The sequence below is a fragment of the Cornus florida genome, unplaced genomic scaffold (genome assembly GCF_030987335.1).
Source record: "Cornus florida cultivar Cherokee Brave unplaced genomic scaffold, ASM3098733v1 CherokeeBrave_3.0.0_Hap2_Chr11, whole genome shotgun sequence".
In the NCBI taxonomy this organism is placed as follows: Eukaryota; Viridiplantae; Streptophyta; class Magnoliopsida; order Cornales; family Cornaceae; genus Cornus; species Cornus florida.
Window position 1 is genome coordinate 69,342,258 of NW_026775581.1, and position 19,746 is coordinate 69,362,003.

At 38.0% G+C, this 19,746-nt stretch overlaps 1 protein-coding gene across 1 annotated transcript; it reads right to left on the bottom strand.

Moving 5' to 3' along the window:
• Positions 1-13,677: 13,677 nt before the first annotated feature.
• Positions 13,678-18,508, bottom strand: LOC132283163 (inositol oxygenase 1-like). The gene is made up of 11 exons (XM_059785080.1): positions 18,272-18,508; positions 17,778-17,883; positions 16,400-16,481; positions 16,102-16,306; positions 15,346-15,405; positions 15,186-15,238; positions 14,923-15,045; positions 14,737-14,806; positions 14,556-14,634; positions 14,330-14,411; positions 13,678-13,998 (listed from the first exon to the last, which is right to left on the bottom strand). Exons 1-11 carry the CDS (start codon positions 18,300-18,302, stop codon positions 13,972-13,974), a joined length of 918 nt encoding a protein of 305 aa, XP_059641063.1. The 5' UTR covers positions 18,303-18,508; the 3' UTR covers positions 13,678-13,971.
• Positions 18,509-19,746: the final 1,238 nt, after the last annotated feature.

Genomic DNA, 19,746 nt, shown 5'->3' on the forward strand with positions numbered 1-19,746 from the left:
TGCACAGAACCCAGGTTTAAGGGAAAGTGTTATAATAGAGACTTGCCTTTAGGTTTCCGTTCAAAACCTTAAACCTCCATCTCTAAATTTTTCAACCACGACTGCCGTTCCACTCCTCCGTTGCTCATGGTTCAACCCAGAAGCACTCCATCTCGTCCTCCTTGAACCTCTCTGTTTATCTCTTAAGTTTCACTCTCAAGGCTCTCTGTATCTCGTCGCCTCCACTGTTACGTGTTTAGCATTCTAAAACCTGTGGCAACCTCATACTCATATATATAGGCTTTGTCTTATGAAAACCTAATTCTAATACCAAACTACTAATTATGTCGGCTGACCTAAATTCCGTGCATTCATAACTAAAACAAAATCCTAAATTACAATCGACGCGTTTAACTAATTAAAACAATTATGTCCATGAAAGAATAATAATAATACAATTAATGTAACTACAGAAAATCAAATTACAATTAAACAATTAACTAACTCAAATAAACACAATTACAAAAAACAATTCATTAATTGATTCAAATAAACATGCAAATCCACAATTAAACAATCAAATTTAAAATACACAATTAAACAACTAAATCAATTAAACATAAAAACACATAGCCACGTAAACAACTAAAGATGCCCAAGAAATCAAATTTAAATTCCAGTTTTATCCTTTTGAAAACTAGGGGTATTACATTATGTATGTCTATTTTTTTGTGGCTCGAGGGGTGATGATGGATGTATCGTTGCCTCGGCCAAAACGTGAATGTATGAAACTTAAAACATTGGTGGATACGTGAATTCTTATCATTCGTTCAAATTTAATTGCGAGTATGCGCTCCCTTTTTTTGTATTCTAAAATACCTCATTTGTTTTTGCGGTGTTACAAAACGACATAGTCACTGCATCCATTTGGACATAGCATAAGTTAAACCGTGTTCAGAGGTGACTATAACATAAACCGAATGATCTTTGACTATTTGAGCCAACACAAAGCATTGATGTCGCAAGATTTTCGTTTTGTATGGGAAATATAGACTCAAATGCAAACAAAACAACATAGATTAGATCATATTTTTTTGTTTCAAAACATCACATGCGGGAAGTACGGACTCCTTCGGGCCCTTTTCGATATATACAACCTTATTTAGATAAAAGATTAACAATCGAGCGCTGTACCCGGAAGCACTAGGCCCTGCGAGGGGACTCTCGGCTCCCGCTCGGCTTACCAAGTCAAAACATTATATGCGGGAAATACGGACTCTCTTGGGCCCTCTTCTATATATACAACCTTATTTTGACAAAAGATTAACGATCGAGTGCTGTACCCGGAAGCACCAGGCCCCACGAGGGGACTCTTGGCTCCCGCTCAACCTATTGAGTCACGGGAAGTACTTTTTTAGCCACTTGGCATTGAACAATCCTATCGTCTTGTCACTGCCAATTCTGCCAATCTCATATTAACCACTGCAACTTGTAGCTATGACTTCAAAAGGGGCCTCCTATTTAGGAGTAAACTTTGGGCCGACAGGTTTCACATCATGTGTGCCGCCGTCTTTAACACTAAATCACCATCTTGAAATGCTCGGGGCCGGACAATAGCATTGTAGGCTCAGGCAATTCTTTGTTGATAGGTCTTTAGTCTGCTCTTTGCGCATTCCCTTCATTCCTGTAATCCCTCGAGTTCTCCAACTCGAGGGTTAAAATATGGTTGGCTCCTTTCAGCTAGGCTTCCGGACGACACTGTTATTTCAATGGGAAGGACCGCTTCCGTGCCGTAGACCAAAGAGAACGGCGTGGCACTTGTAGCTCCCTTTACAATAGTTTGATAAGCCCAGAGCGCAAGAGGTAACTGATCTGCCCATTTAGCATGCTGCTCCTTTAGGGTCCGGCTCAGGATCCTTAGTAAGGTTTTGTTAGTGGCCTCTGCTTATCCGCTGCCCTTTGGGTAGTAAGGTGTTGATTTATGATGGATCACTCGATATCTGTGGAGGAATACCTGAACCCTACTGTTGACAAAAGGGGTTCCGTTATCCGACAATATTACCCGAGGTAAGCCGAAATGGCAAATGATGTTTTCCTTGATAAAATTAGCTACCAACTGTCCCGTTGCAGTCAAGAGTGCTACTGCCTCTACCCATTTGGTGTAAACCTCCATTGCTACCAGGATCCACTTCTTGTTCTTTGAATTTAGGGAGATCGGACCTATTAAATCCATGGCCCAAGTGTGAAAAGGATACGGAGGGCTTAGAGAATGTAATTTGACGACTGGTGCGTGAATAACATGGTTATGAATCTGGCACTCCCGGTATTTTTGTGCATGCCTTTTGTTGTCTACCTGCATAGTAGGCTAATAATATCCTAGCTATAAGATTCGGTTGTACAGCTTCCGACATCCTTGGTGTTCGTCTTCATGAGTTTGTTTGAGTACTTCATGTGCTTCCGAGTTGCTTATGCAATGCTTGGCATTCCCATCAAAGCTGCGCCTCATCAGCGTTCCATTACTTATGAAGAACCGATATGCCTCCTTCCGTAGTGCCTCAGCCTCTTCGCGCTCTTGAGGCAGAAGGTGTCGCTCGAGATAATCCACATATTTTTGCCTCCAATCTTCGTTGACGTAGGCTACACATTGCATCTCCTCGAGGGCTTCTTTGCATTTTGAGCATTCTCTCTAGATAACGCTTGCCTGTTTCGCTATGGACGGCCAGAAATAACCCTGCCTTTGAACTCTTCGGTACAGACTTATCGGATCGTTGCCACATGTTCGTTCATAAAGTTCGCACAGCACTCGCTTGGCCTCTTTGGACCCAATGCATCTCGCCAGAATGCCACCAGGTGCTCTATAGTACAGCATTCTGAAATAAAGGGTAAAGTCCTTTAAGTTAGTCAAGGGGATTGGACCTTCGCCACCTTTCAGTTGCAACTCATACACACTTCTCCAATCTTCCTTTTTTTTCTTCGCTGGTGAATTTGTCGCTGTGCAAGCAAGACACCTCTTTCTTATGGATGTGAATGTCTACAGATTCTCCTGCTATTTCAACTTTAGAAGCTAACGTCGCGAGGGCATCCGGATGTCGGTTAGCTATTTGGGGTACGTGAGTCACGCGCAGTTCATCAAAGTAGCCACTAAGCTCCCAGTAACGGCTCTTTGATCGCATACGAACCATCGAATTGTTTTACCACCAAATTGGAATCTCCTTGTACATGTAGACATCTGACCTTCGCTTCCTGAGTCGCTAGCAGTCCTAGGACCAAAGCCTCATACTCTGCTATGTTGTTGGAGCACCCAAAAGTTAAGTTATATGAAAAATTCTGGGCTTTCCCTGTTTCTAGTGTTAACACTACTCCGGCACCTCCCCCCATTGTGGTAGATGAACCATCAAATGACAAAGTCCAAACTGCGTCTCCGATTGCGCAATATGCCGATTCAAGGTCCTCGTGGGGGAGCTCAGTTTGAACAGGCTCGAACTCTCCTAACGGGAACTGGGCCATCAGGTCTGCTAGAGCTTGGCTCAAGATGGCATGAGGCATAACACACTGCATGTCAAACTCGGCCAGAGCCAGAAGCCATCGCGCTATCCGTCCTGAAATGATGGGTCATGAAAGCAATTACTTCAGAGGGTCACACTTTGTAATGAGATGAATGGTGTGGACGAGGAAATAGTGCTAAAACTTCTTTGCTGCAAACGCCAAAGATAGACGCTCCATTGGAGTGTAGCGTGCTTCCGCTCCCTAAACAATTCTACTAACATAATATACGGGACATTCGCAGCCCTCTCTCTCTCTTGGGCAAGCAGTGCCCTGATAGAGTGAGCGGTAGAGGTTATGTATAGCCTGAGGGGGATGCCTGGTCGGGGAGCTACCATAGTAACTGATGAGGATAGCAGACTCGTAACTTTGTGAAAGGCCTGCTGCTCTTCGTTCCATCTGAATTCGGACCTGAACTTCATCAGAGATCCGAACACATGTGTTACTTCTGCCAGTGCTGGTATAAAATGCCGAAGGTAGGAGATCCGACCTATGAAGCTTTTTAACTGTGTGAGGGAACGTGGGGGAGGCATCTCTGTTACAGCCCGGACTTTGCTTTGATCAACATCAATGCCTCGTCGATGCACCACAAAGCCCAGAAAACGGTCGGCCTTAACCCCGAAGGCACATTTTAACGGATTCATCTTTAACTTATACTTGCGGCAACACTCAAAAACTCTTTTCAAATCTACCAGGTGCTCCCCCTTGATCCGAGATTTGATCACCAGATCGTCAACATAGTCCTCCACATTCTTATACAACATATCATGGAAAATGGCCCTCATGGCGCGTTGGTAGGTAGAGCCCACGTTTTTTAAGCCGAACGGCATCACGGTGTAGTGAAAATTTCCCATCGGGGTTCGGAAAGCCATTTTTTCTGCATCACATGGCGCCATTCTGATTTGATTATATCCACTATACCCATCCATGAAAGAGAACATTTCATGTCCTGAGGTTAAATCGACTAAGTTGTCAATCATGGGCAGTGGAAAGTCGTCTTTAGGGCACGCCCTGTTTAGATCTCTGAAGTCAACACAGACTCTAATCTTCCTATTCTTCTTTTTCATTGGCACAAAATTTGCCAACCAGGTAGGGTGCTGGATAGGCTTGACAAAACCAACCCGCAAGAGTCGCTGAATTTCCTCCTTAATCTGTAAGTCCAGCTCTAGGCAAAAATTCCTCTGTACTTGTTTGACCGGTCTTATTTCTGGCTGTACGTTAAGATGATGTGCAACAACTTGGGAGTCTAGCCCAGGCATCTCTTCATATGTCCAGGCGAAAACATCTCTAAATTCTTTAAGCACCTCTACCAGCGCTGCCTTCTCCCCTTCTTCTAACTCTTTGCATATGTACGCCACTCGAGGTACGTGGTCTATAGTTAGATCAACTTCTTCTAATTCTTCTTGTCCAGGTCGACCAGAGTCGTCTGGCTTAATCCTGACTCCTTGCTTAGAATTTGCAATCTGCGCTTGACATGCTTCAACTCGGGGGCGCAGTTTTGCCTGAGGCCGGGCCCCCCAACCCCGTCATAAGCAGTAGATGACTTTACCATCGAGCAGCCGCACCCTCTTACATACAGCTGGCCTGTTTTAGTTGGCCACAGTTCCTGGATCCATTCTATGTTTTGAACATTTTTGCGACGACTGCCCAAGCTCGTTCCATTCAGGCATATGAGTAGATATCAAGAGCTGAGGCTTGTCCAAATCCTCAAACTTTTCAAAGAATTCGGCCTCGACCATGTGGGATTCCCTCCTGGCGAATAGGCGGTCGGAGCAACGGACCGTGACCTGCTTCCTATTCCAGAAGCCCTTCATGCATTGGTGATACGAGAAGGGCACAATTCCAAATTTGTGCATCCAGTTGCGGCCCATTAGTAAATGGTAAGAGGTATCAGAGTCAATGACATGGAACTTAGCTGAACTCTTAAATTTTCCAATGATTAGTTTGGCAGTAACATGCCCTTCTGTTCTTCGAATGTCACTACAAAAACCCGCTATCTCAGTCGGTTTTCGGACGAGCTTCTCTAGTGGTAGTCCGCTCCGTTTGAAGATTTCTAGCGGCATTATATTAAGGTATGAGCCTTTATCCAGGAACGCTTACTTGAGCTCCACCCCGTTGAGAGAGGCAGTAACATACAGCAGACGATTATGAGGTGTAGGCGCGCATTTGTCCTCCTCAATAAAGACTATGGCTGTGCCGGGTGCCCCTTGCGACGCCTGGGGCAATGTGACCGACGCCATTACTTTAAGCTCTTCTCTAGCAGCTAGCCAAAGGGACTTAGTGATTTCCCTCTGGGTGAGGGGGGAGAAGTCCATCCTTTTGAAAATGCTTTTGATCAGTGTTGCTTCCAGTAAGTGAAATGCCCCTAAATCGCCTTCCTCAACTAGCGCCACCCGGGAAGACATACCTTCACTATCCCCTTCATTGTCAGCACCACCTTCCACCATCATTACAGCCCCCCTGTCGTGTGCAGGGAAGGGTTCTTCTCTTACATCCCTAGGGGGAAAAACAAGCTCACCGCTGGCTATCCGTCTATGGAAAGTGTTCCATAGAGCCCAATAATCAAGGGTAGGGTGATGAGTGTGCCGGTGATACATGCAGTACTGAGGGTTGGCCAAATCCTTTGGAGTCAATTCCTGTGCCACCTCGGGCAGTCTGATATCCCCATATTGAATCCACTTCCTGAGGATGGCCTCTACTTCTTCCATTGTGCACGGAAAGAGAGGGTGGTATTTCATCTGGGTTCCTTCCTCGGGGCGCACTAGAGGGGCCCATATTTCTTTTGTTGGATGGTGTATCAGCTGCCGAGAGTAAAGGACGTCATTTTCCCCGGTGCTCCTCTTGTACGAGGATCTGGGCATTGAAAGCGAGGTTTCCCGCGAGGTTGCGAGCTGCCTCGATTTGATCTGCGAAGGTCAAAAGTTTCAGATTGATGAGGTGGATGCGATAGACTCCTTGCATTCCCTGTATGCATATTTTGGCCAACGTTTCTTCTTCGTGAGTCTCGTAACATTCCATCGCTCAGTCATGGAATCTGTGAACATACGTCAATAGATCTTCGCCGTGGCCTTGAATTTCCTTTATTAATGACAAAGTGGTCACCCTCTCTTCAGCTTGGAAGAACTTGGTGTGGAACAACATGGCTAACTGATTCCACGTATTGAGGGACCTTGGTTCCAGGTTCACATACCATTTGTAAGCTCTATCCGTGAGGGTCTTAGAAAATTCTCTCAGTCGAAGAAAGTGATCGTTAACAAAGGGCTCCAATGCATTTATAAATTGGAGCACATGCTCTCGTGGGTTACCTTTCCTTCCATCAAATTTACTAAATTTTGGGGCGGCATACCCTTGGGGGTATAGAAGGAGTGCAACAGCTTGGGAATAGGGAGGCTCAAGTGCCACTTCCTAAGAGAGCACGCCTCTCTCATTCGGCAACAAAGACTGCAAATCCACCATGGTTACATAAAGCAAGTGTTAAATAGGCTTGTACGGATGGTGAAATTCGTCAGAGGCCCCATATTAGTGCTGGGTTTCTCTACAACCCAATACAGGCACATCCAACCTAGCTGGTGCCGAGGGGGTCGTGGTGAAGAGAGTTTACCGAACCCTGGTGGGTGCGTCCCTCGACCGTCTTTGGGAGCTGACGGATCGTCTCCCTCCAGTAAATAGAGGAGTTGCTCAATATGTTAGGTGATTCAGTGTCATTTGGCTCTTATCAAGTCTGGGACTGACCCTGCTGGGTTGGTTTTACCGATGCCGAGGTATTCCCTTATTAGCAATGTCCCGAAGTAGGGCTATCACTTCACCCTCAGTGTCCTCCAGTTTTTCCATTCGGTATGAGAGTGAGTTGTGGGCTTCAACTAAAGCCTCGGGAAGAGAATCGTCCTTGCTGGATAAGGTGCTCCTGGGACACTACTTGCGGTTCCATTATACTCCTCTCCAAGAGAGATCCCTTCTTGAGGAGGTGGGCTGAACTCCTGCACGCTTGACATCGTGAAACACTCCTCCCCAGTAGAGTCACCAAAATGTTAATAATCGTTCTTTATTGAATGGGGATTATGTTCCACATAAGCCAAGAGTGCTGATATCAGTGTCCGAGTGGGGACCCAAGCGATACGAGGGATTCTCTAGAATCAGAAAGTAAGAAAAGGAAAGCGATGTATCATGATACTTTTGTAAGTTTGAGCTCTGTAATGTGGGGTGGTTAAGATTGCTTAACCCTACCTTTAAGGCTGATTAACTCTCCCTATTTATAATGTTTTTTTTAGTTGGGCAATGCCCATCGGTCACAGGGGTGAGCCTCCTTTTACCCGTAGGGTCAAAGGTCCTTCACCCTGACAGGGGAGACACTGTCAGGTGGGCCCAGACGCTTTGCCCCCAGTTCAAAGGGGAATGGCGTCTCTTAATTAATGCAGGTCATATCAATGGTCTTTCATAATTAATGCATTCCTCAGTCCCACCCACAACTCGGACTTTGGTATCACAATCCTCTCCCCCTCATGCCGGTCCTCGAGGGAGGATGATTCCTTGGAACCCAGCCACCTATCCACATTTCCTCAAACTCCCTAACTCAAAGATGGGGAACAGGGTCTCTTCGAGGTACCGCCTTCTCGGACCCATGAGACCCCATCTAGCTTTGGCCCTCAAGGCCCCTCCAAGTTCAAAGTGGAGGTTCGAGGCATGAGGACCCTGAACTCTCGATACCTTTCCTCCTCAGATCCAGAGTAGGGGAAGGCCCGAGGACAGGAAGGGTAAGAAAGATCCGAGGTCCTTCCTAGAGGAGGGGACCTCAAGAAGTGGTAGAGGGGAAGGAGGGACCCATCTGACTGGAGAAGGGTACCTCTACAGGAGAGTGAAGGGTAGCAACCCCTTCCTCGAATAGTAAATCCAGCTACAGGCCAAGTAGCTCGAGATCACTTGGTCCTTATTTAGTGACATGCCAGACGAGTGCTGGCTAGGTGTGTTTATTTTCAAAGAAAGGTGCCACGTAAGCAGCTGTCATGGAACATTCGTCAATAACAAGGAATTGATTTGAGGCAAAGTCGATTGGGATTGATTCTGATATCTTTCTAATCAATTTTAAAAAATAAATAAATAAATAAATTGAGCCAAACACACCCTCATCCTGTCAGCGACGCACTCGAATCCTCTTCCTAGCAAACGATGCCTTTGTGATCACATCTTCTTTGGCTTCTCGCCTTTTCCACCATCGATATTGTGGTTTGAATCCTTTTCCAAGCCAATAACAGCTCTACTGTTACCTTCAATTTGATGTTTTCAGGTTAATTCTGATGTGATTGTCATCCGAGTTTTTCAATTTTGGATTCCGGTCAGTGTCAAATTCAACGGCAAGGAGTAAGGCAACGCAGGGGACGGTGGCATTGGAGAAGATGTCGAAGTACTGCCAGAGAGAGTGCTGTCAAGTGCAGTGGTGTTGGAGAAGATGAAGGTGAGGTCAAAGCCGGGATTGAAATCGGAAAGATGGAGAAGGTGGAGAAGGAAGAGATGATGAAGGAATTGGATTTGGGTTTTAGTGGGATTTGAGATCGATGGAAGACTTGGAGGATTGAGAACAAAAGAAAGGAAAGAAAGAGGGAGGGAAGGGTTTTGCAAAGGCGTGAGAAAGAAGTGCTTGAGCATACAAAGAGAGAGAGAGTTGTGCGCTGACTGGCTGTAGAAAAAAACACTTATCTCTTGGTCACATTCCCATTGGTTATTCAGATATTACTAAGCCATGTCAGAAGTAATAGTTCAAAAGTGTGGGTCAAATGGTCTTTTGTTTTTTTTCAAAAATGCAATAAAACAATAGTTGATGGGAGTTTTTTTTGCAGTTCAGGGGATTTTTTTTTTTTGGCATTTTATCCTATAATATGTTATTATAATGACATTACCAATTTTTCACACTCGAGTCACTCTCGGCAACTAATAGATTTAAGAAAGGTCAAAAATAATAAACACTGAACGATCTATCACTATAATTTGTCCAAACTTTAGAGAAAGTCCAAGTATTGTTGACTAGTGAGATTGTCAAAATTCATTTTCAATAGCTGAAGCAAGTTCAAGAAAATGTTTTCCAAATTAGCAAAGCTGAATTAATTTTGAAAAGAAAAAATCACAAGTATCTTATCATATTGCCATATGCCATGACCACTAGGTTGTCAAAATTCTAAGGGCCATCAAAACGGACATTTGATGACAAAGATTTGAATTTATAGTGTTTGACATAAACTGAAACCTTCTTCTTCTTCTTTTCATAGAAAATAATAAAAATTCTATAATTTGGTGACTGTTGTTATAAGATTCTTCCAAGAGCCTGTCAGGTGAGACAAAAATCTTTCTACCATGAATGACATATACTAACAGGTTCCTGAAATGGTCCCTCTGTATAATTGTGGTACGAGTCACAAATCTTCAATTCAAGGCCATTTATTTCACTATACATATAAAATCATAAAATACTATAGGATACTGATTACTGGACCCAAATTTTCTAGTTTTTCTATTCCATACCATACATGTGCAAAACAACCCAAAATGTGCAAATCTGTAGACTACGCTTTTCCAGAGTTTACAACGACTAACCATTCATACCGTCCATTAACGGCCAATTATGCCGTTAATTGCGGTTATGAGTTCTGTTTTTTGATTGGGCTTGTCCCTTGCTCCTTTAATTGGGCCCTTTCTTCTTGGGCTTGTAATGTCGTAAGGCGTAATTTCTTCTTATATATATCAGTTGTTTAACCTTTCTAAAAAAAACTTCACGGTTGTTGTAAGAACTATTTTATGTTCCGTTTGATAGAAAGGAAGACAGAGGATGGATGGAAGATAAAAGGGGAGAAACAAACTTCTTTTGTTTGATAGAGAGGAGACAAGGAGGGAAGAAAAAAAATGATGGATAAGTCATACTTTCTATTTTACAAATTTTCATCTTTCTAAATATGGACGGAAGACAAGAAGGATGAGAACCTGGACTGTTCTGGAAATTTTAGATTACAATACTACCTTTTATAACTATTAAATAAACTCTAGTAATCTCTATCATTCCTTCTTTCTTAACAAACAAAGTAAGGTGTTACCTCCTTCCCTTCTCTTCCATCCAACCAAATAAAAAGAAGGAATTTCTTAGGGATATCTCATTCATCAATTCTTTTTTCTCTTCCATCCAATTTTCTTTCTTTCTATCAAATGGAGCATTAGATAATTCTGAGCTCAGAACATAACACACACCCAGGGCATATTTGGAGTAAATGTTGTTTGATACAAGCACATACACAATTGATTAAAAGCTTCACAGAAAGGTTAATTCTGTACATGCACATACAAAATTCAGCAAAAAAATCACAAAAGTTTTCTATTCCCAAAGGAAACTTATTCTGAACAAGTGCATAACTAATTGAATGAAAATGCACACCCGTAGACTGTAGTCTATCCCATCATCGTCAAGTACACACTCCAATAGGAAAATTGGCCCATACAGTCCTAAATTATACTCGACAATTTATTGCTTTTTTGTAGTCATTCTCTGTTACATTTCCACCATATAGAAAATCTATGCTCAACAATAATCTAATCATGAATTGGTTTATGAAAACAACGCAAGTGTATTTATATATCACAATCCAAAATACAGGCAATATTAATAAGGAAAAAGAACACAAAAATTCACTTGTGGATAGAAAGAAAGATGTATTTAAAGTCTTGAGTCCTAACTCATTTCCTTTTCCTCTCTTTATTTTCTTACTCATTTCTAAAACAGAAATGATATAACATTTTTCCTTCTTTTTTTTTATCATTTGTTTTACTTCCAACTCCTTCAATCTAAATGGATTTTTTTTTAGCCTGGCAATGGTTAGTAGTTAGTTTTTTTGGGAGGGATCGAACCTAGGACCAATAGGGTGCGCAACACTTTAAGTCTGATCCTTTTACGTAACACTGTCACACCTAATCCAAATGGATCTTTAAGGTACATGATTTTTTGCATGTGGGAAATGACAGATCATGGCATTTGGACCTTGACAATTGCTTACAGGGGCCTTGAGAATCCAAAATTTTTGAGAGGTCTTATACGAACTTTCAAATACAAGGCCTTTTATATGTAAGGTTTTACTTGCGCAAAAAATTTATAAGAGTACTGAATTTTCATTAAAATAAAACGATAAGCACTAAGGGCGGCTCCAAATAATTTGGTACCTTAGGCGAAAAATAAAATGTGACATTTTAATAATATATTAATATTAAATAATATTTATTTAAAAATCATCCTTCTTACTTTGTGAAATGTAAAATTACTGATAAAATATATATAAACACACAAATTTATAATAACAAAAGTTAATAAATCAAAAAAAAAAAAACAGAATAATAACATGATTTAGAAAACCCCAATCAAATGCTCTTACAAGTTCTTCAATAGAATAAAAATGGATTCTATTTGAAAGTAACGAGTGTAGAGTAGAGAAAAAAGGAAATTATAAACTTGCAATAAGAGAGGAAGAGAGGAGGAAGATGACTTGTTGAGAGATGAGAGAAAGGTTATGAGGAATAAGAAAAAACATAAATAAATAAAATATAAAAGCTAGAAAAAGAATATGAAAAGTTTCACCACCTTTTCAAACTACGGTTAAATACATATTTAATATTTACTGCGGTAAAACTTACCGAAAAAAAAAAAAGAAAAATATATTGTTGTTGTAAAAAATGCAAATGAGAGAGAGTGAAAAAAAAAAAAAAAAAAAAAAAAAAAAAAAAAAATGACGAAAAAGAAGAATAAGTTATTTAAGAATATTAAAATTTAGGACCAATATTAAGATTCTATATGAGGAGAGAGAGAGAGAGAGAGGAAAAAAAAAAAAAGTTATTTAAGGATATAAATCTTTGGAACCCAATATTTCTAAATTAATTAGAGTTTAATTAAAAAAGAGAGAAAATAGATAAATTAAAAATATATATTTTAGGATATAAATTTTTGAGGTAGAGTATTAAAGGTTTATATTGATTAGTTTTTAATAATATTAAAAAATAATTATAATATAATTTATATAAAGAAATTTAAAATTTTGAACCCCTTCCAAATTGAATGCCCTACGCGACCAAGGCCGGCCCTTGTTGGTTACATTCCAATTTCTTTATATTAAATGCCATATAGTCCATCGCCATTTTCATTCTCACACGCATATTGTAGGGTACCCTAGGTAGGGAACGTACAAAAAAAAATATCTTATAGAGCAAAATTGAAAGAAGTATATTAAGTCAACTAGCATTTTTAACAACCAACCATTGGGCTAGGCTATTCGGGCACGGCCCAAAAATCATTAACAAACAGCAAAAAGAATAATAATTTTGAGACCCAACTCTTCAATCAAAGAGTGAACTAAAGTAGGATGCTTGTGAAGATTCGGACCTAAGTAGCATTTTATTAAAAAAAAATCAGAAATTATATAATACTGCGGTGTTACGGACACTATTTCATTGTTAATGGGGTCCAATGACATTAAGTTCAAAACCTGTAAAAGAAGGTATGCATCCATTCGCAAGTACTTGTGTGTCCACTGCCTCAGCAACTCGCAAGATAGGGTATGTCCCTTATTAGATAGATGCACATAAATTGATAGGGGATGTCCCTTATTAGATAGATGTACATAAATTGGTTGACCTGTTTTAAGCTGACCAACAATTTATGAAGTAAATAGACAAAGTTCACTCCAAATTGAATGGGCATATAAAGCATCACTGGGCTTTTCAATACTAATAAAAATAAAAATAATAAAGATGGTGACCAATTGCTATAAATTCTTCAATTAAACATGAAATGGTCACCCTCCGTGTAATTGTGGTACAAGTCACAAATCTTCCATTTAAAGTACTTATTTCACTGTATAAGTTAAAGTCTATCCCATCATCATCAAGTTTAGATGGTGGGTGTGTGTTTGTGTTTGAATTATACCCATACTCAAAAGCATTCAAATCTCTTTTTCTTTTTTTTTTTGGTGGGAATTGAAATTTCAAGAAGTTCTCGAGTCAGGAGCGGAGCCAGAAATATTCTAATGGGAGTTTAAGTAAGCACTATATAATTAAAATTGTAAATAATATATATATATATATATATATATATATATATATTAGAAATATTCTAATGGGGGCAAAGTAAGCACTATATAATTAAAATTGTAAATAATATATATATTATGCAAAGATTGATAATTTGCCGCAAGCATAAGATAAACGAGGGAATACAAAATTTTTGGAAGGCAAAGGAACCATAGCTGCAACATTAATTATTTCATACATTATTCAAACTATATTAACATCAAAACAAACCAAAATAGTGCATCCAACTCTCCAAGGGAGATACATTATCTCTCTTTAATCGGCCACCGGAATTCATCTGAGTCTGTGATTTTCATCTGAGTCTCTGATTTTCTCAACTTATCCACTTCAGAGCTTCAGTTTTCACCACCTCAGCTTTGCCGGGAAATACTGCATTATCAGTCAAAAGAGCACATACATACACCATGAATATGTGGAATTAAAAAGGACTCCTAAAGGATATACATAAATACTAAGTCACACCTTTTTAAAACAAACATTAAATTTTCAGATCAGTTGACATGGTTAAGACTTGAGAGTATGTACGGTCTTGATGAATTAATATTGCAAATTTACATGCAAAGTCGCGAAGAATTCACATGTAAATCGTGTTCGTCATATAATTCTTCACTAATTACTTCGAATGAATTTTGGATCTCTTGGGACAAATTCAAGAAATACAGAGGATGAATTCAAAATTTGGCCTGCAAGAGATGCTCACCTTTTTAATGAGAGAAAGGTAGTAGGGCTTGACTTCTTCAACATCAACTCTAACTTTGCTCTTACTGTAGAGGTCATACTTGCTGCACAAAAGAAATGAGAGAGAGAGAAACAAATTAAAGAAATTTAAAAAATTACGTACTAATTAATAAAAGCAAATGGTATTAAGATTCTATTTCTGCATGTTTCAAATTAATAAATCAAAACAAAGAAATGAAAAAGTTTACTTGAAGATTTGGAGCCATTTTAGATTCTCAACATCTTCCCCATTCATCAAGTGCTTATATGCTCCTGACTTGTGCAAAGCTGCAAGATGAATTAATTCCATTATAATCAACTCATAACAAAAACAAATCTTCCATTAAAACAAATCTTCCATTTATGTGTGTTTTTCTTTTTCCAACTTACCGTAAAATGAATGGTATCTGATGATGAAAAGACCTGCTGAAGGTAGAGTTGTGTTATTCTCCTTGGCCACCTAAAAGAAAAAGAAAGACGCAAATTTTATCTACTAGAAGTTTCAAACCTTAACATAATTTCATTTAAGAGGGTAACGCAAGAAGAATTCAGAGAAGGTTTGAAGAAGAGAAGTACCAAATACATGTAGTCATCATGCCCCCATGACATCATTACATTGTTGAGTCCACAATTTTGCGAATAAACTCCATACTTAGTGTTGTAAGCAGGATTATTGTAGTCTGGATTTTCTTCGAAATACTGTTTCACCACCCCCCAAATCATTTCAGAAGTTTTCCATCTAATTAGTTTCAATTTATTTTTTTTAATTTGTTGGTAAGCATTTAGTCATAATTTTGTCTATATTAGTGAAATTTGTCCAAAAAATAATAAAAAACGACCTTATGATGCACGATTGATTCGTCAAAGGCACATCCAACAGGGTATGTGTCACCTGCAATATTAATCTTGATCAATAACACGAAATGGGAATAATTTTATCAAAAAGATCTGTAAGTGTATGATTATATCAACCGTAATACATAAAAACTTTATGCTTACCTACAACAGCCCATTGAGGAAGTTCCCCAAAGCTAGGAAGAAGAAGAACCTTTCCAAGATCTAAAAAAACAATAAAAGCCAAGTTAAATAATTGGTCCTAGACTCCTAGTACCACGAAAGTATGAACTTTTAGTAAAACATTTCCCAACTGCTTCAAGTTGACTATTTAATCAATTTAGTAATGCCACTACCCCAAAAAAAAAAAAAAAAAAGAGGCACAAGTACTGAATTTTCAAAGAAAGGCCCAAAACAAAGAGTGTGGTCTAAAAATGAGTCTCTTGATTATATATGTGTGACTAACATCAAAATTATGTCGTAGTAAATAGTATTCGAGGAATAGTAATGTCACTTGAGCCGAAAACAAACCAAAAAAAATAAACAAATTAATCATCACATAAATTCATGTAAGCCCCCACATGGGGTCATTTCTTCAAGGGTGCTGTGGGACCAACCAGAGTTGGTGGGACCCACTATGATTGATGTCCCAACAAATAAGGGAGAGAGAAATTATTACAGAGTCATGCTAATCACATACAGGTAAGCGGCTAATCACATACAGGTAAAAGCAAAAAAACAAAATTGTAATAATATCTCATGTTGAGCTATTGCTGAAATAGGTCAAAAAAAAATAAGACATGGTTCTTTCTTAATGTTTGTTGATTATTTTTATTTATTTATGTACTTTTGTGTTACAAAGAGCATATTACTTCTCTCTGAGAATGGTTTTCCTTCTAAGAGCAAAAGTAGAAAATATACCATGGATAAGGCCAGTCAAGTGCAGCCAGTCCTCATTGGGATAGTCTTTTCTGATGGCTTCAGCTGTCTGCAGCAAATGCTCAATCTGGGGTTCATCTAAGTCGGGATCACTCTCATCAACGACGTCGTTTAGCAGCTCACAACATTCCCATATGCTCATCTCCACCTTGTCCAATTTTCCAAACCCTGCCCTCATCCCCTTGACCTACAATTAATTCAAGTCAATTCACGTACAGAAATAAAATCAAGGATTAATAACTCAAACTCAGAAAGATGAAATATGTGACAAGTAGCTTACAAAGTCATAAGTTTGGTTAATATGATTGATTCGGTAGAAGTTCTCAACACCTTCTTGCCTCTCACTTTCTGCATTATAGTCCCTGTCTTTTGCATATGCATGTTAGATCACAGAGAATAGTTACCATCATCATCAATATAGGAAAGTGAGGAGAGAAAATAAATACAAAAAAGAGATAAATCACTGTGTATTTTTTTACCTTTGGATCAAATAAATAAATAAAATAATAAATAGATATTAAACTACCAAATTGATTCAAAAGAGTGGAGAGATTCTATTCTTGGACATTATTTATTAGAGTCGTAATCGTTTTTTTTAATCATTTTTTTTAATATTTCAAGCTTAAATTAAGCCAATTTTCTATGGACCCCATCCATCGTTGAGTTGACCCAACCGTCAAGATGCACCGACAACGACAAGTAATCATGTTTATAAACTTGAGTGACCACCGGGACCAGGAATTGACACTAACCAAAAGCTTAAACTTTTAAGAAATGAATCCCGACAAGTAATCATGTTTATAACTCGAGTCACTACCCGGGTCGAAAATTTATACCATCCAAGAGCTAAAACTCTTAAGAAATGAATCCGGCATGTAATCATGTTTATAAACTAAACTCCAGTGACTAGTTGGGTAGGGAATTGACACTATCAAAAAGCTTAAGGAATTGACACCATCAAAAAGCTTAAACTACTAAAAAATGAATCCAACAATATATATCTAGCACTATAAACCCTAGTAATCTGGATTGTAAAGATGCCTTGATGAGCTCAAGAGATTTCATGGAAATGTATCAAGTAAAAGAAACACACAACATTGTTTAGGCTGGTCTTTGGCAAGACCAACTATACAATATAGTGATCATAACTAAATAGAAGAAAATATATACTTGGAACTATATAAGTTTTTTATTTATCATTTTTATTACCTTACTGTTTTGGGGGGTCACTGATTGCTTATACTTTTTAGTACAATCAAAAGGAAGATACAGATTACCAGATATAGGATCTGTTTGTTTGTTTACAAGTTTAACAATTATCATCATCCTATCTTGTCCCAAAATTCCAAGCATAGGTACACAAACCAATTTGTCTCCTTTTGTTCCATGATTCTTGTGCTGAAAACAAATCAAACTATGCACAGATCAAAGAGATGTAGTCTAAGATTTTATTTTCGATGAACTAGATTTTCACCATCCTGTTTTAAGTTTTCAGATCTAAAATCAACCTGGGTACCAAGTAGATTAAAACCACCAAATCCCCTTTTTTAAGGGGATAATTTGTCAAGTTTGATATAACACACACTGACACACACACCCACACACACACACACACAAGAACAGACTCAAAAACACATATATGATGCAAAGAGCAGAACCTAAAATGGTGGCCAAATGAATTGGAATGAGGCACAACAAATCCACCATCTAACATTAACTCCTTTTCATCTTGGGAAATCTTCTCCACTACCTCAACCTCAATTCCTGCTTAAAAATAATAACAGTAATAATAAACAACATATAAAAAAAAAAAATTAACATGTTACTATTGTAATCAATCAATCGATTAATTAATTATTTTATAAATCAGAAAAACCCAAAATCTCTTTGGAATCCCAAATAAAATAAATAAAAATCAGAAAAAATATTAATAAGATACAATCATCATCAATATAGTAGAATTTTTTCTATAAAAAAAAAAAGTTACATACACAAAATATCATTAATAAATAAATAATTATTAAAAAAAAAAAAACCCAGTTCAATACCAATTTGAGAGTATATATATAGAGAGAGAGAGAGTAAAATTTAAAAATTATTAAAAAAAAAAAAAAAAAAAAAGAAGAAGAAAAAAAAAAGAAAGAAGAATTACCCAACTCAGGCTCATCAATGAGGATGGTCATCCTGAATCAAGATTGAACTCAACAACAACAAAGGGGAGAGAACCTAGAAATTTTTTATATGATGATGAGTTTAGTTGTGACATTGTGTGTTATGTGAAAGGGCAGTATTTATAATTGCCGGAAAGTCCTTCCCTGAGATTTAGGAGGCTCCGAGTCCTTCCCTGAAAATCTAGGTTTCTCACTTCTTTTTAAATTTGTAAATTTAATACACCTATACATATACGAGATATATTAGAATAGAAATAGGAGATATTGTTGCAAATTGCTAATGCAAGTTGGCATGAACTAACGCAAAAGTCTCATAGTCAGAGTTTGGCTGGCACACTGTTGTGATATTTTATCTATGTGGGCCCTACCAATGTTCCCATGTGTGACTCAACTTTGCGTTGGAATCCCAAAATCCTTCATTATCACGGACCTGTTTACTGGGACCCACTGACGTGGCATCTAGTCAAGGATGGTGGTGGTTTTGGAGTTATTTTGCAGTCGCTATTTCCACTCTCTTTTTGGTAATTACCACACCTGGTCACGCGCGATGACTTGCGAGAATCTGTAACGAACGGTGCAAAATCATTGGGTGGCATTGAGGTGTCAAACTACAGGACTAGTGGTAGGTACTAGGTAGAGTGGAACCATATAACTTTTTGTTTGATTGATATGAGTTGGAGTACAGCCGTACAGTTGTAGTAAATTTTAATTGTGTATTATCCCAAAGGATTAAGTACCAAAAAAATAAAAAATATGCAGAAAAAAAAAACACTACTATTAAAAAACAATTTGCAATATAACTTTCTATATTATCCATTTTTTATTAAATTATCCCCTATTGAATAAATATGATGAAAAATAATCTTATAAATTTGAACATTAAATGAGTTTGTTTGGATATACTTCAAGATCTATCTAATAAAATATTTTTTTCTAATATTATTTTTCTCTCTAAAATGTTTCTATTAAGTACCAAAAAATAAAAAATTTACAAAAAACAGTCCTATTCAAAAACAATTTGCAATATAACTTTCTATATTATCCATTTTTTATTAAATTATCCCCTATTGAATAAATATGATGAAAAATAGTCTTATAAACTTGAACATTGAATGAATTTGTTTTGATGTACTGGAAGACCTATCCAATGAAATATCTCTTTCTAATATTATTTTTTTCTTTAAAATATTTCTATTTTGCTGTTAGTTTGTTTTCAAGAAGACATCATTGTTATTTTTTTTTTTTTTATGATACTATATTTTATTTAGTTTGTCAAGTGAGATTATGTCATTTGTACTTTATTTTTTATATTTGTAGAATATTATTTATTTCAATATATATATATAGAAACATCATCTTTTGTTGCAAATATTTTTTTTCTAATTCTATAACTTTTATATATATTCCTTCCATTTCTAGAACTCCCATGGTATAAGAAAATATAATATATCTCTCT

What these genes read in the sequence shown, in the direction of transcription:
- LOC132283163 (XM_059785080.1), bottom strand. Translation starts at nt 18,302, where the DNA reads ATGACCATCCTCATTGATGAGCCTGAGTTGG. An exon ending in CATTGATGAGCCTGAGTTGG is followed by an intron (nt 17,884 to 18,271) that starts GTAATTCTTCTT and finishes ATTTTTAAGCAG; the next exon opens with GAATTGAGGTTGAGGTAGTG. An exon ending in TTAACCAAACTTATGACTTT is followed by an intron (nt 16,307 to 16,399) that starts GTAAGCTACTTG and finishes AATTAATTGTAG; the next exon opens with GTCAAGGGGATGAGGGCAGG.